This window comes from Bos mutus, chromosome 12, assembly GCF_027580195.1.
Source record: "Bos mutus isolate GX-2022 chromosome 12, NWIPB_WYAK_1.1, whole genome shotgun sequence".
NCBI lineage: Eukaryota > Metazoa > Chordata > Mammalia > Artiodactyla > Bovidae > Bos > Bos mutus.
In genome coordinates, this window is record NC_091628.1 from 29,492,815 (window position 1) to 29,508,668 (window position 15,854).

General features: G+C 41.5%; 1 protein-coding gene across 1 annotated transcript in view; it reads right to left on the minus strand.

Annotated features, from left to right (window-relative positions):
* Positions 1-2,605: 2,605 nt before the first annotated feature.
* B3GLCT (beta 3-glucosyltransferase) overlaps positions 2,606-15,854 on the minus strand; it is a 117,957-nt gene continuing 104,708 nt past the window's right edge. Inside the window, exon 15 of the mRNA XM_070380464.1 lies at positions 2,606-4,601. Coding sequence (XP_070236565.1) covers positions 4,434-4,601 — 168 coding nt within the window. The 3' untranslated portion in view covers positions 2,606-4,433. The remainder of the gene's footprint in view (positions 4,602-15,854) is intronic.

The window sequence follows — 15,854 nt, forward strand, 5'->3', positions numbered from 1 at the left end:
CAGTATAAACTGGGGAACGCACTAGTATTCACTTCAGAGGTTGTTGTGAAAGCTCAATAACGTAATGTGAAACACTTGGAATCGTGCCAAGTATAATAAGCATCACATAAGTGGTTGCCATCATCGTCGTTGTTATTAATGTTGCCATTTACGTGAAGTAAACCTGTGTAAAAAGTCAGACATTCTCAGCAAATAACCCTGTCTCACACTTAACAGAAATGATCAGTGTCAGTACCCACATCTTCATGTCAGCAAATCGAAAAACCTTCCTCTTGACAGTAGACCCTCCTGTCAAGGTTCCTGCAGTGGACTCCTCGGATCCCCCCTCCATAAGGACGCCAGTCCAATCTCTCATCCTTTTCCCTCTACTTATCACTCACATCTCACGTTGACGTCTCCTAGAATCTCCCACCTTAAAATAAAAACTCCCGAGATCCCATGGTTTCCCTCAAACTACCTTAGCCTGTCTTTAAATCATAAAAAGAACTAACTATAGACCGCCCACCCTCTGGAGAAGGAAATGGCAACCCACTCCAGTACTCTTGCCGAGAAAATTCCATGGATGGAGGAGCCTGGTGGGCAACAGTATATGGGGTCACAAAGAGTCAGACACGACTGAGCGACTTGACGACAATAGACCCCTCCAAATGTTTATTCTTGCTCTCTACAGTCTCAGTTCCCACTCTGCTGCCTTTCTGGGAGCCATCTCATCAAGATCACTCCCATGCTGCTAGGTCACACTGTCCCTTCCCCGTCCTCTCCTAATGGGCCTCTTGGCAACACGTGGCACACGACCACTTGCTTCTCAGAACGCTCTTTCCTTGGTTTCCTTTACACAAACCTGTTCCGAGTTTCCCTTCCACCCCCCTGACCCTCTTGCTCAGGCTGACTCTGTTTCCTTCTCTCCCAATGCAATCTTGTCCAGTCCTGTGGGCTTCCAAAATCTTTAAAAATTACGGGTAAGTCCCAAAATTATAACGCTGGCTCTGACTTCTGCACTGAGCTCCAGACTTCCATAGCAACTGTTTAATTGACATCAGCTGGATGTTTAATGATAACCGTGACAACAGCCAAGCAGTCACACGGGCTTGCTCTTGTTTTCGGACATGCCAGATCTGTCCCCACCTTAGAGCCTTCAGGTTTGCCGTCCCCCCTTCCTAGACACTGTACGCATCTCTGCATTCCTGTGTATTCGGTGGGGTCTTCACTCAGCATCCCTTTCTCAGCGGCCCTCTCTGACCACTCCATCCAAAGGAGTTCCCATGCCCCACCCGGTTCTGTCTCCCTGTTCTCAGTGTCTAATTTAGAACATTTATTATTATTATAAATCATCTTATTACTGGTTTATGTCCTTTTCCCTTGTACCTACCCCAACTCCTTCCAGGAATATGTGTCTTTAAAGTGAAAACATGTGCTAAAAGACTTAATGCCAGAAACAAAGTCTTCCCTTTCTTTCTTTTAATATTTATTTATCTGTCTGTACTGGGTCTTCATTGCAGTACAAAGGATCTTTAGTTGCTGTGTGTGAACTCTTAGTTGCGGCACGTGGGGTCTAGTTCCCTGACCAGGGATGGAACCCAGGTCCCCTGCATGGGGAGTCTTAGCCATTGGACCAGAGAAGTCCCAAAGCCTTCACTTACTATAGATAGAAGGAAAGCATATTTTGCAGGTGACATGTTGATAGAAAGCTTGAGGACATAAAATGATAGCACGTACTGTGTGCCAGGCATTCACGGATGCCGGGGATAACACTGTAAGGAGGACAGACAAGAGGCAAAGGTCGTCCTGGAAGGTCTGACATGTAGTAAGCGTTTAAGAAATAGTTGCTGAATGAATCTGATTGATCCATTTTAGTCCAGGTAAGTTCCATCTCTGATTATGAATAGAAGACAGCAGAAACATTCTTACAAATGTCTACTCTGTTATAAATTTTTGAGGAAAATACAGAAACAATCGCAATGGATATATTTGTGGAAGCACTGCAGGTATTCAGTAAATCAGGAAACTCAGCACTGATATGTACACACCCGTGCCGAGCATCACTGGCAGTCTAGCACGCCCATGGCCCTTTGTTCCCAAACGGTCTGTAAAGGCTGTGTTTGTGTTTGTATTTCTATTTTGCTACAAAATGTAAAAGTCCTATTTAGTCAGGCAGCTTGCTTTGGCTCTATCAGCAGAAGTGGCTTAAAAGCAAAAATGGCATTCTAGTGACTCCACCTGCAACTCCTTGACAGTGATACCCCAGTATTAAAATAGCCATTTGAAGTAAATTCCTATTTAAAAGGCACAGAAAATATGCAAAGGACAGTGTCTGTCCAGGAAAGTTCAGATTCAAAACTAGTTCTTAAGATACAAACTCTATGAGAATCAGTTCCAACATATTTCCAATTCATTATATAATAAAATAGATAATGGTTTTATAGACCATGTGTAAATACATCTTCAATGTCCATGGTTATCCTTTCAAAAGGATAGGTTTTTAGTTTTCTTTTTAAAAACTGTGTTTACCCAGCTGCCAACTTCCTCCTCTGATTTCATTATTTCCTTTTCCCCATGGCCCTCCCCACTCCCACTCCACACTCATAAATACATTGGAGAAATCAGAAACTTAGGCAAAGTTCTTTTACTTATTGTTAGGCTTACACAGTTCCAAAAAGTAAACATAATTAACAGAATACCTAAAAGTACCAGAGGAGGCGCCCCGGTATCAGCAGAAGGCACAGGTCATCGTAACAGAGAAAGCTTGATGAGACCCTTCACGTGGAGATGCTTCATGTTCAGTCCTGTCAGAGGAACACACTGTTCTCTGAGTGTGACGACGGCAGGCACGAGTAGGAGCTGAAGGCTTTTCTCCACGGGGTCAGGCAGCCCAGCCCTCCAGGTGCGTTATTACAGGACCACGAAGGTGGCTGTGACAGTGACGGCAACAGGAATCCCAGCTATGACAACAGTGCTGATGTCATCAGCAGTAGCTTGTCCAGACGTTTACATCCTTCAGGCGCGTCTCATCCAACCGATCACGCTGGATCCATTCCCCGGACAGACCACAAAATCCACTTTCAGAGAAATGAATCCAGTGTGTTCAGTTATCATTGAAAACACACCAGTCTTGGTATTGGCTGGTTTGGAAAAATGATAAATACTATTGCATTGTTTTGGAAATCCATATAAGCTGCAAGAAAAATGTATCGTTAAAACACAGACATGGGTACGTTTGGTGGCACAGCTTTAAAACCCTATGCTTGGATATAAAAACATTATAAACAAAATTAATCATTTTTATTTTTTAAAAAGTATTTTACTATGCCAAAATTAGTTTAAGACACAGTAAAATCAAATTTTGTGCAAAGACCTTTAGAAAATGGAATTATATAATTAAATGTTAAATACAGAATAAGCTTTAAAAATTAATAGTGTATTAAATTACTATATATTAAAGCTATGATGTGGAAATTAGTGCAGTTTCAAAATACTGTTTGCAGATTTAATTCCTTAAGAACCCTGGGAAGTTGCCAAATCACCATGCAGCCCTCCCTGACACTGGGGAGGTCCTTTCTGAGTCTGGAGTCATTACGTAATATACAATAAGAATAAAATACCAGGTACAATTAATTTAATATACTTGCTGAGACTTTACACAGAACTCAGTGACTTGAATAAATACAATGCTGTTTTTTAAATACGAGAACACTTTTCTGGCAGCAGTCAGTACACTTTTGTGTTATAAGTAGGTCATAAAGATAGGGCTTCAGGGAGAAATAGAACACAGATGAACCTTTAAAGAAGCAGAAGACTTCTTATTCTCTTTTTATGAGGCATAAACAGAAAAACAGATAAAACATAACAACCCTGATTACAGACTCCAGGGGATTTTTTCATTTGCTAGACTTTTATGATGTTTTACGAATGATCCTTAATATAGCAGTCTTCCTACTGAGTTACCAGAAAATCATTTCGATCATCAATAGTATGGTTTAAAAGTTGGCCCCCTGGTAAGATCCAGGTCAAGACACCTTCTCTTCTTTATTTTATGTATAATGGTGAAGACAGTCACGTCTCTCCAGCCTCATGCCCAGCTGACACGTCCGTTATAATGAAGAGCGAGGACAGGAAGGAGACTTCTGGTACCATTTATTTTTCTGTGACAGAAATAAAGCTGCTGTTTCACAGCTTGAAAAATACACAGTAATCATTGTGTATTACAAGAACTGCATAATGCCAATGCAAGTGATTTTTTTCCCCCAGAAAAGAAAAAAAATCTGTTTTCTCTATGACTTCTTCCCCACCCCCAACTCAAAAATGACCACATCACACGTCCACCTGCAGTCAGGACGCTTCCAAAGCTGTGTGTCACGCACAGGTGAGCCGAGAGACGCAGCCCAGCAGGACAGCGCAAGTCTCGGCCTCCGACCCGTGCCCGTGGGCCCCGTGCTTCACAGCTCCTCTCTGAGGCCTCTTCGGCTCTGCTGCCTGGCTCGGTCCTCCTCATCGGGCGCCAGCCACGTGAAGTAGACCTTCACGGGATCGATGTTCCAGTGCTTGTGGAAAGACACGGGAACCTGGTGAGACAGGTAGTCCTTAGGGTAATCCACGGGCCGCGCCTGCAGACAGAACAGAGAATCACACCCTCTCACTCACCGGAAACAGTCCTGCTTCAGAATAACATTTAAATGTGTGGATCGACTGCTTTCTTTCCAGAGCTGGTGTTGGTTATGGGAATCTAACAGCAAAGAGGAGAATCCTTTCCAGGAAAATCTGCCTCCAGGCTCTTTGCTTCTGCATCTCCAGGTACTTCCTTACCCCCAGCACAATGCTCCAAACACATCCGCATTCTGCTCCGAGGTTCCACAGCCATGCCCCTGAGAGATCAACCGTGGTAATATGAAAAGGTTTCCTTGGTAAGTCATTGAAGTTACTATTAAAACTTCTGCAGAGAGGCGGAAAAACTTACTTCCCAGGTCTAAAGAAACTCTGGCCATACATGGTGTGTGTATGGCGAGGTGGGGCAAGGCGTTCTGGGGGTTCCCATTGCTCGTCTGCTGTTCTGACGTGGAATCAAGCGTATGTCTTTCAGAGAAGGGAAACACAGGTCTCATCAGGGACAAGGACAGGTCTAGAAAAGGAAACACTGTAGAGACACATGGTTGATGGCTGGATGGCATCATTGATTCAATGGATGTGAGTCTGAGCAAACTCCAGGAGATAATGAAGGACAAGGAAGCCCACTGTGCTACAGTCCATAAGGTCGCAAAGAGACACAATTTAGTGACTGAACAGTAACAGCAGTAGAGACACGAAGCAAACCTGTGGTGTCCTGGGTCTGCAAATGCAGTGAGGAATGGCTGCAAAGCCATTCAAGGGAAGTGTGGGGGGCCTGACTATCGGGCCATAAGACCAGGTTTGTGATGCTCTAACTCTGGAAATTTGCTAAGATGTTTCAAGCTGCCATTCACACCATCACTGTGTGAGAACTGTGTATGGGATGTAAATCATAGCTCAGTACAGCTGTAAAGCGTCTAAAATAGTTTTAACCTCCATTTGTTGCGCTGTTCAGTGAGCTGTCATCTCTACAGATAAGGTTTACATTTTGCCCAACTTACATCCTCCTGCAGTTTTAAACCATCTCTCTCTGTGTACACAGCGCCCCCTCTGCCTATGTCGATTCTCTTTGGTATTTGGGCCCAGAGGTTGATTATCAGAGGCAGTGCAGGCTTCTGAGCATCACAGATGCTGCTCTGGGTGCACTCTACTTTTCCGGTTTTGTCTTGTTCTTTTCCGTGACCTCATTTATCAGAAATGATTTCGCAAAGAGTCGGACACGTCTGAGCGACTGAACTGAACTGACTGCTTAATAAGCCTGCACTTCACTTCCACGGATGACTCCTGAGATGCAATCAATCACTTCTGGAATCTGCGTCAATAGAGACAAAGGTATTATGGATTTATTTTTTCCTTTTAGATATATCTCCCAACAGTTCATTTTTAAGTGTGAAAAACAAGCAACAATTTTGACACTTTGCTAGATTTGCTGGTTAACATTTTGAATTTTTGGTTAACATTATGAATTTTTACATCTGTGTTCAAGAGAAACGCTGGCCTGTGGTTTACTTTTGTGATATCCCATTTTAATCCCTTTGTTAATTTTTTAGCTATTTTTTAAGTGATCTTCTTAGTGCTTGCTCCTGGGGATACAGCGTATATCTGTGGCATCATAAACTGAGTTGGGAAACATTCTTGCTGCTTCTTGAATTCAATTTCATCAATGTATAAAGGTTTAAACACATTTTCTATTTCTGAAGAAATAGACTTGCTTAAAAAGTGTGATTCTAGAAATTTCTCCACTTCATTTAAACTGTCTAATTTGTTGGCATAATTTTGGTAGGATATATAATGATGCCCCTTTTTCACTTCTGAGTTTGGCAACTTACATCCTCTCTTATGCAATGCAGGAGACTCAGGATGGATCCCTGGGTGGGGAAGATCCCCTGGAGAAGGGAATGGCTACCCACTCCTGTATTTTTGCCTGGGAAAGCCCATGGACAAGGAAGCCTGGCAGGCTACAGTCCTCAGGGTAACAAAAGAGTTGGGTACAACTTAGCAACTAACCAACAAACAACAGCAAAAACAAAACAACTGGTTTTCTGTTGGTCAAGCTAGTTAAAGGTTTATCAGATCAGAACTAATTTTTGGTTTAACTGATTTTCTGTTTCCTATTTCATTATTTGTGCTCTGATCTTTATTTTTTTTTTAATTTTATTTTTAAACTTTACATAATTGTATTAGTTTTGCCAAGTATCAAAATGAATCCATCACAGGTATACATGATCTTTAATATTTCTTTTATTCCACATAGTTCAGATTTGATTTTATATTCTTCTGCTCTCAATGTAGAAACTTAGACTAGTAATTTAATATCTTTGTTCCTTCCTAATATCACACAGTCAGACATGACTGAGCGACTAAGCACAACACAGCACAACATGTTTAAAACTATAAGTTTCCTAACACTCTATCATGTGAAAGTGAGAGTGTTAGTCGTTCAGTCGTGTCTGACTCTTTGTGACCCTGTGGACTGTAGCCCACCAGCCTCCGCTGTCATAGGATTCTCCAGGCAAGAATACTGGAGTGGGTTTGCCATGTCCTTCTCCAGAGAATCTTCCCGACCAAGGGATCAAACCCGGGCCTCCTGCACTGCAGGTGGATTCTTTACTGTCTGAGCCACCACGGAAGCACAGCAGAGCACAACATGTTTAAAACCATAAATTTCCTACTAATCACTCTATAGCTGAACTCAAATTTTTGGATATGTTGTGTTCTCATTTTCTAATTTTCCTTATGATTTTTTTTCAGCCCAAGGGTTATTTTAAAGCATGTTGTTTAATTTCTAAATATTGGGGGAATGTCTCCATTTTCTGTTGATTCTAATTTCATTCCACTGTTCTTGGGGGTGTACTATGTATGTTTTCAATCCTTTTAAATATATTGGGCAAAACAATATGACTTAGCTTCTGGTCTATCCTAGAGAATATTCCATATACATTTGAAAAAGGAAGTTTATTCTATTGTCAGATGAAATGTTTTTTATGTGACAAGTAGCTAATACTTGTCTGTTTCTCCTTTCAATTCCATTTAGTTCATGTAATGTGAAGATCTGTTAGCTATAAACATGTGTTATATTAATCATTTTTTCTCTTGATGTATTGACCTTTTGTCATGAAATGTCCCACTTTCTGTCTAGTAATATTTCTGTTCTTAAAATGTATTGTTTTGAATATTACTATAGCCACTCAAGCTCTCTTGTGATTTGCATGGTATGTTTTTTTTTTAGTTTTTTATACCATTTTTTAAATTGAAATATAGTTAATTTACAGCGTTGCGTTAGTTTCAGGTGTACTGCAAAGTGATTCCCTTTGTTCCAGTGCTTGTGGGAAGATATGTGTCTATACACATACAGATATTTTATGCTCACATTTTTCTTTTTTATACACGTGTATATATATACACAAGCATGTATATACATATGGTCTTTCCAGTGTACTTAATCACTCGCTTATATATTCCAGGTACCACATGGTATCGTTTTCTCTCAGCCCAAAGGATTTTCTTTAGCTTTTTTAAGGGAAGGGAATGTCTGCTAGCCAAAAGTCCTTCTCACTTTTTGTTTATCTGGTAATGGCTTAAAGCTCAACGTTCAGAAAACTAAGATCATGGCATCCGGTCCCATCACTTCATGGGAAATAGATGGGGAAGCAGTGTCAGACTTTATTTTTGGGGGCTCCAAAATCACTGCAGATGGTGACTGCAGCCATGAAATTAAAAGACGCTTACTCCTTGGAAGGGAAGTTATGACCAACCTAGATAGCATATTCAAAAGCAGAGACATTACTTTGCCAACAAAGGTCCATAGTCAAGGCTATGGTTTTTCCTGTGGTCACGTATGGATGTGAGAGTTGGACTGTGAAGAAAGCTGAGCGCCGAAGAATTGATGCTTTTGAACTGTGGTGTTGGGGAAGACTCTTGAGAGTCCCTTGGACTGCAAGGAGATCCAACCAGTCCATTCTAAAGGAGATCAGCCCTGGGATTTCTTTGGAAGGAATGATGCTAAAGCTGAAACTCCAGTACTTTGGCCACCTGATGCGAAGAGTTGACTCACTGCAAAAGACTCTGATGCTGCGAGGGATTGGGGGCAGGAGGAGAAGGGGATGACAGAGGATGAGATGGCTGGATGGCATCACTGACTCGATGGACGTGAATCTGAGTGAACTCCGGGAGTTGGTGATGGACAGGGAGGCCTGGCGTGCTGCGATTCATGGGGTTGCAAAGAGTCGGACACGACTGAGTGACTGAACTACACTGAACTGAACTGCATGTCTTTATTCCACTTTCATTTTGGAAGGATAGTTTTACTGATACAAAATTGTTGGTTAAATTCTTCCTTTTCTTTCTGCCTTCAGGTCTCTATTATTTCTAATGAGACATTAGCCAATAACATTTTAATTTCAATTTTCACTAGGTTTTTTTATTAAGGTTTTCACTTTCTCATTGCTTTTCAATGACTAAACATGTTCATGTGTAATCTTTTCCTGATTCTCCTGTAAGGGCCCTGTTGAGTTCCTCAGATCAACAGATTGCTTCTTATTACAATATTTGAGAAAATGTTGTTTCTTCTAAAAAAAAAAAAAACAAACTGTCCCATTTTTTTCTCCCTTCTCTTTTTAAAAAGAACTCCCATTAAATGTATGTTGATATACTTTATGTTTTACCACTTTAAGGACACGTTCATTTTTCTTTAGTCTCGTTTCTGTTCTTTGGATTAGGTAATTTCTATTCATTTGCCTTCAAACTTACTGATTGTTTCTTTTGCATCTCCAATCTACTGTTAAGTTCATTTAGGTAATTTCTCATTTCATTTGTTGGGTTTTACAACTATAGAGTTTCCATCTGGTTCTTTATGAAAGTTTCTGTCTTTCTATCTTGCTATTCGTTGAGTTACTGTAATATTTTCCTTTAATGATTTGATTATAGTTTTTTTTTTAATTTTTTAATTAGGTGCTTTGAAGCCTTTGTCTGTCAAATCTAATACCTGGTCCCATTCAGAGTCCATTTCTGTTGACTGCATTTCTCCCTGAATATGTTTCTTTGCAACTTTCACCATAATTGGTTGGAAACTGGCTATTTTAAATAATGTTATAGCAACTCACAAATTTGTTCACTTTTACTACTCTTTATAAAAGACTAACTTAATTGAACTTATACCGTAGACTCCTTCTCCCTGGAATGTGTGGCTGCTTTTTTCCTCAAGCTTTAATTCTCATTTTTTAGTATGATTTTCTAGAAGTCACTCCTATGCCTGAGCAACTTAATCTAATCAACTATATTAGATTATAATATAGGCAGAGATTGGACTCAGACATCTCTAGTCCATAAAGCTTCAGTCTACATTTGGATTGCAAAGGACGTTCAAAACTTCAGTGGATTTTCAAACATGCCTTGGCCTTGACTTTCTCTCAGGTTCATCACCATCCCATGCGCATGCACAGAGCTTCCCAGTGGGCCAGAGAACTGCGGCTGGCTTATCCAGCCCTGCCTTCTTTAGTGACTCAGTCGTGTCCGACTCTGTGTGATCCCAAGGACTAGATAGCCTGCCAGACTCCCCTGTCCATGGGATTTCCCCAGACAGGAAAACTGGAGTAGGTTGCTATTTTCTTTTTCTCCTCCAGTGGATCTTCCCAACCCAGGGATGGAACCCACATCTCCTGCACTGCAGGCAGATTCTTTACCAATGAGCCACCAGGGAAGCCATCTAGCCCTACTATGCTCTTATTTCCAGGGGATTAGATATTAAACTTCTGACAAATAATTTCTTCACATAATTGAAACTACAATCTCAGGCCAGTGAAGATGCAGGTTTTTCTTGTTTGTTTCCCACCCAAGTTTGACAGTTTTAGCTGGCACACCTGTGGGTTTTCATCTCTTTCCCAATCAAGTTCACCCCCTGACAGAAAACTTGTTTTTTTCCAACCTGGCCCATACTGGTCAAACTGCTGCTCTCTCCAACCAAGCTGGGATGGAAATCAGGTAGGATTGGGGGTTTCAGCCACAAAGGCTTCAGACTCTGTTGCTCTTACCCCAAACTACAGTAGTTTTTCAGGATTTCACGCTTCTCGGTGCTTTCTGGTTGACTTCCAGAGTCCTCAAATGGTTACTTTGACAATTTTCTGCACAAGATTCACTGGCCATGCCATACCCATTCAGTTCAGTCACTCAGTCGTGTCCAATTCTTTGCGACCCCATGAATCACAGCACGCCAGGCCTCCCTGTCCATCACCAACTCCCGGAGTTCACACAAACTCATGTCCATTGAGTCGGTGATGCCATCCAGCCATCTCATCCTCTGTCGTCCCCTCTTCTTTGCTTCTCCTCTTGCCCCCAATCCCTCCCAGCATCAGAGTCTTTTCCAATGAGTCAACTCTTCGCATGAGGTGGCCAAAGTACTGGAGTTTCAGCTTTAGCATCAGTCCTTCCAAAGAACACCCAGGACTGATCTCCTTTAGAATGGACTGGTTGGATCTCCTTGCAGTCCAAGGGACTTCTCCAACACCACAGTTCAAAAGCATCAATTCTTCGGCGCTCAGCCTTTTTCACAGTCCAACTTTCACATCCATACATGACTACTGGAAAAACCATAGCCTTGACTAGACGGACCTTTGTTGGCAAAGTAATGTCTCTGCTTTTGAATATGCTATCTAGGTTGGTCATAACTTTCCTTCCAAGGAGTAAGCATCTTTTAATTTCATGGCTGCAATCACCATCTGCAATGATTTTGGAGCCTAAAAAAATAAAGTCTGACACTGTTTCCACTGTTTCCCCATCTATTTCCCATGAAGTGATGGGACCAGATGCCATAATCTTAATTTTCTGAATGTTGAGCTTTAAGCCAACTTTTTCACTCTCCTCTTTCACTTTCATCAAAAGGCTTTTTAGTTCCTCTTCACTTTCTGCCATAAGGGTGGTGTCATCTGCGTATCTGAGGTTATTGAGATTTCTCCCGGCAATCTTGGTTCCATCTTGTGCTTCTTCCAGCCCAATGTTTCTCATGATGTACTCTGCATAGAAGTTAAATAAGCCAGGTGACAATATACAGCCTTGACGTACTCCGTTTCCTATTTGGAACCAGTCTGTTGTTCCATGTCCAGTTCTAACTGTGGCTTCCTGACCTGTATATAGGTTTCGCAAGAGGCAGGTCAGGTGGTCTGGTATTTCCATCTCTTTCAGAATTTTCCACTGTTTATTGTGATTCACACAGTCAAAGGCTTTGGCATAGTCAATAAAGCAGAAATAGATATTTTTCTGGAACTCTCTTGCTTTTTTGATGATCCAGCAGATCTTGGCAATTTGATCTCTGGTTCCTCTGCCTTTCATAAAACTAGCTTGAACATCTGGAAGTTCATGGTTCACATATTGCTGAAGCCTGGCTTGGAGAATTTTGAGCATTACTTTACTAGCGTGTGAGATGAGTGCAACTGTGTGGTAGTTTGAGCATTCTTTGGCATTGCCTTTCTTTGGGATTGGAATGAAAACTAACCTTTTCCAGTCCTGTGGCCACTGCTGTGTTTTCCTAATTTGCTGGCGTATTCAGTGCAGCACTTTCACAGCATCATCTTTTAGGATTTGAAATAGCTCAACTGGAATTCCATCACCTCCACTAGCTTTGTTTGTAGTGATGCTTCCTAAGGCCCACTTGACTTCACATTCCAGGATGTCTGGGTCTAGGTGAGTGATCACACCATTGTGATCACTGGGTGATCACTGGGTCATGAAGCTCTTTTTTGTACAGTTCTTCTGTGTATTCTTGCCACCTCTTCTTAATATCTTCTGCTTCTGTTAGGTCCATACCATTTCTGTCCTTTATCGAGCCCATCTTTGCATGAAATGTTCCCTTGGTATCTCTAATTTTCTTGAAGAGATCTCTAGTCTTTCCCATTCTGTTGTTTTCCTCTATTTCTTTGCATTGATCACTGAGGAAGGCTTTCTAATCTCTCCTTGCTATTCTTTGGAACACTGCATTCAGATGCTTTTATCTTTCCTTTTCTCCTTTGCTTTGGTTTCTCTTATTTTCACAGCTATTTGTAAAGCCTCCCCAGACAGCCATTTTGCATGGGGATGGTCTTGATCCCTGTCTCCTGTACAATGTCACAAACCTCTGTCCATAGTTCATCAGGCACTCTATCAGATCTAGCCCCTTAAATCTATTTCTTACTTCCACTGTATAAGTCATAAAGGATTTGATTTAGGTCATACCTGAATGGTCTAGTGGTTTTCCCTACTTTCTTCAATTTCAGTCTGAATTTGGCAATAAGGAGTTCATGATCTGAGCCACAGTCAGTTCATAGTCTTGTTTTTGCTGACTGTATAGAGCTTCTCCATCTTTGGCTGCAAAGAATGTAATCAATCTGATTTCGGTGTTGACCCTCTGGTGATGTCCATGTGTAGAGTCTTCTCTTGTGTTGTTGGAAGAGAGTGTTTGCTATGACCAGTGCCTTCTCTTGGCAAAACTCTATTAGTCTTTGCCCTGCTTCATTCCGTATTCCAAGGCCAAATTTGCCTGTTAGCCCAGGTGTCTCTTGACTTCCTACTTTTGCATTCCAGCCCCCTATAATGAAAAGGACATCTTTTTTGGGTGTTAGTTCTAAAAGGTCTTGTAGGTCTTCATAGAATCATTCAACTTCAGCTTCTTCAGCATTACTGGTTGGGGCATAGGCTTAGTTTACTGTGATATTGAATGGTTTGCCTTGGAAACGAACAGAGTTCATTCTGTTGTTTTTGAGATTGCATCCAAGTACTGCATTTCGGACTCTTTTGTTGACCATGATGGCTACTCCATTTCTTCTAAGGGATTCCTGCCCGCCATAGTAGATATAATGGTCATCTGAGTTAAATTCACCCATTCTAGTCCACTTTAATTTGCTGATTCCTAGAATGTCGACGTTCACTCTTGCCATCTCCTGTTTGACTACTTCCAATTTGCCTTGATTCATGGACCTGACACTCCAGGTTCCTGTGCAATATTGCTCTTTACAGCACTGCACCTTGCTTCTATCACCAGTCACATCCACAACTGGGTATGATTTTTGCTTTGGCTCCATCCCTTCATTCTTTCTGGAGTTATTTCTCCATAGTAGCATATTGGGCACCTACCGACCTGGGGAGTTCCTCTTTCAGTATCCTATCATTTTGTCTTTTCATTCTGTTCATGGGGTTCTCAAGGTAAGAATACTGAAGTGGTTTGCCATTCCCTTCTCCAGTGGACCACATTCTGTCAGACCTCTCCACCATGACCCGCCCATCTTGGGTGGCCCCACACGGCATGGCTTAGTTTCATTGAGTTAGACAAGGCTGATTCATTGAGGCATCAGAGGGCAGACACACAAACCATAATCACAGAAAACAGTCAATCTTATCACACGGACCACAGCCATACCCATTAGTGGCATATAATTTTGGAACCGCAGAAAAACCACATGTTGTAGACACTTTGTTTTTAACAGAGAGCTATACTACACACTCCTTGAGGTCTGTTCTGAACCTGTGATTTCACAATAACCTTCCCTGACTCAAAAGAGAAGGAATGGGGCCCAGGCAACTTTGAATCCAGCTTGTTTCCACACACCCACTCTAACTCACCAAGAATCCTAGATTTTTTTTCTCTTTCTCAATATGAACAGATACACTCTCTTTTGTGAAAGTATTAGTTGCTTATGTATCATGTCCGACTCCAGTGTTCAAACATTACAAATGGGAAGTAATGTCCAAATCAGAGCAAACTCTCTTAAAAGAGGCTTAAGAATTGGAAGATAAAGCAGTGTCTGTTGGGGAGGATGGGTTTTGAGCACACTTTATGACTTTGGAAAGGTTTAAAATGTATTATGTGAATTAGCAAAATCATGAGTTTTAATGTTTGGGAAACAACACTTTTTAAATTACTTTCAAAGGACTTTTACTTACAGATTATTTTCCTTCTTTCTTTTCTCTTTACCGCTTCATTTACTAATGAATTCTTCCCTAAAGAAGCTGCTATAAAAAACTAAGACTGTGATGTGTGCTGTGTGCTCAGTCGTGTCCAACTCTCTGCGGCCCCTGGGACTGTAGCCCAGCAGTCTCCTCTGGCCATGGGATTTCTCCAGCCGAGAATACTGGAGTGGGTTCCCATGCCCTCCTCCAGGGGATCTTCTCCACCCAGGGATCGAACCTGCAACTCTTGCATCGGGTTCTTTACCACTGAGCCACCTGGGAAGCCCCAAGACTGTGATATTACCAGTGACAAATTATTTCCCTTATACACCAACAGTTTTCATTGTTCTTCCTCTCTGTGAGTGAAACATTATGAGATAGAACAAGAGAGAGGGGTCAGAGAGGATAACCTGCTTTTCTAAGTCCTCAGAACACCACATATAGGCTCAAGGTTTTAAAAGATGGCCAAGTACCTTCCGACTTGTACCAAGGAGGTGGCTTCTCAGACATTTCTTATTGTAGAGTTCTTTTTTTTAATCCTTCCTTGCAGTCCTCGAGAACGCAAAAAATGGGTTCTGCCTTTGTTGGTAACTTAAGCACTCTCTGTGCCTTGCTCAAGTTCTCCTGCAGGGCTATTTCTGTCATGCCCAAGTCTCTGTATGGCTACTGGTTATTGAATAAGCATGATGACTATATTTTCAATGTAAGGGAGGACACTTAAAATACATGTGCATTTAGATATTTCTAATTTCAAAAAGCTTTGAGTTTCTCAACAATGGGTGTGAGCTATGGTTATTTTGTAAAATTTTACATAAAATGTAAAAATACTGTAATAGGATTTCCTTCTTACCCCACATTGCAGGATGGTGACCTTATTAGCACCAACCACCCCTTGTGAACATAACCTCATCTCTTCTATAACCCCCAGAATATATGCTTATTGAGATACTACACTGAAATTTAATTAGTTTAATAGCACCCAAAGGGGAGAAAGCCCAATAAAAAGGCAGCCAATGCTATAAAGACTGAGGCCAGTGGAGAACTGCAAACACTCGGTGGTAAGCAGGACAATATTGGGTCAGTCCTGATATTTCGAAATAGCATCTGATAGTTTCTAAACGCCATCAATTTTTTTTTAACACAAAAGGCGGTGGGGGGAAGGAACAGCTTCTACCTGGTCCCGCATGCAAGGATGCAGGTCAAACACCGTTTCATTTTGCACATGTTTCTGCCTTCCGTCTTCATGCTGTACAGGTACAGCATCAACCCTCTGGACAAACAGGTCTAGTTAAAGATGTCCCTGCCTGGAGCCTGTCTACACAGTTCTTAAGACTGTTTCCAGA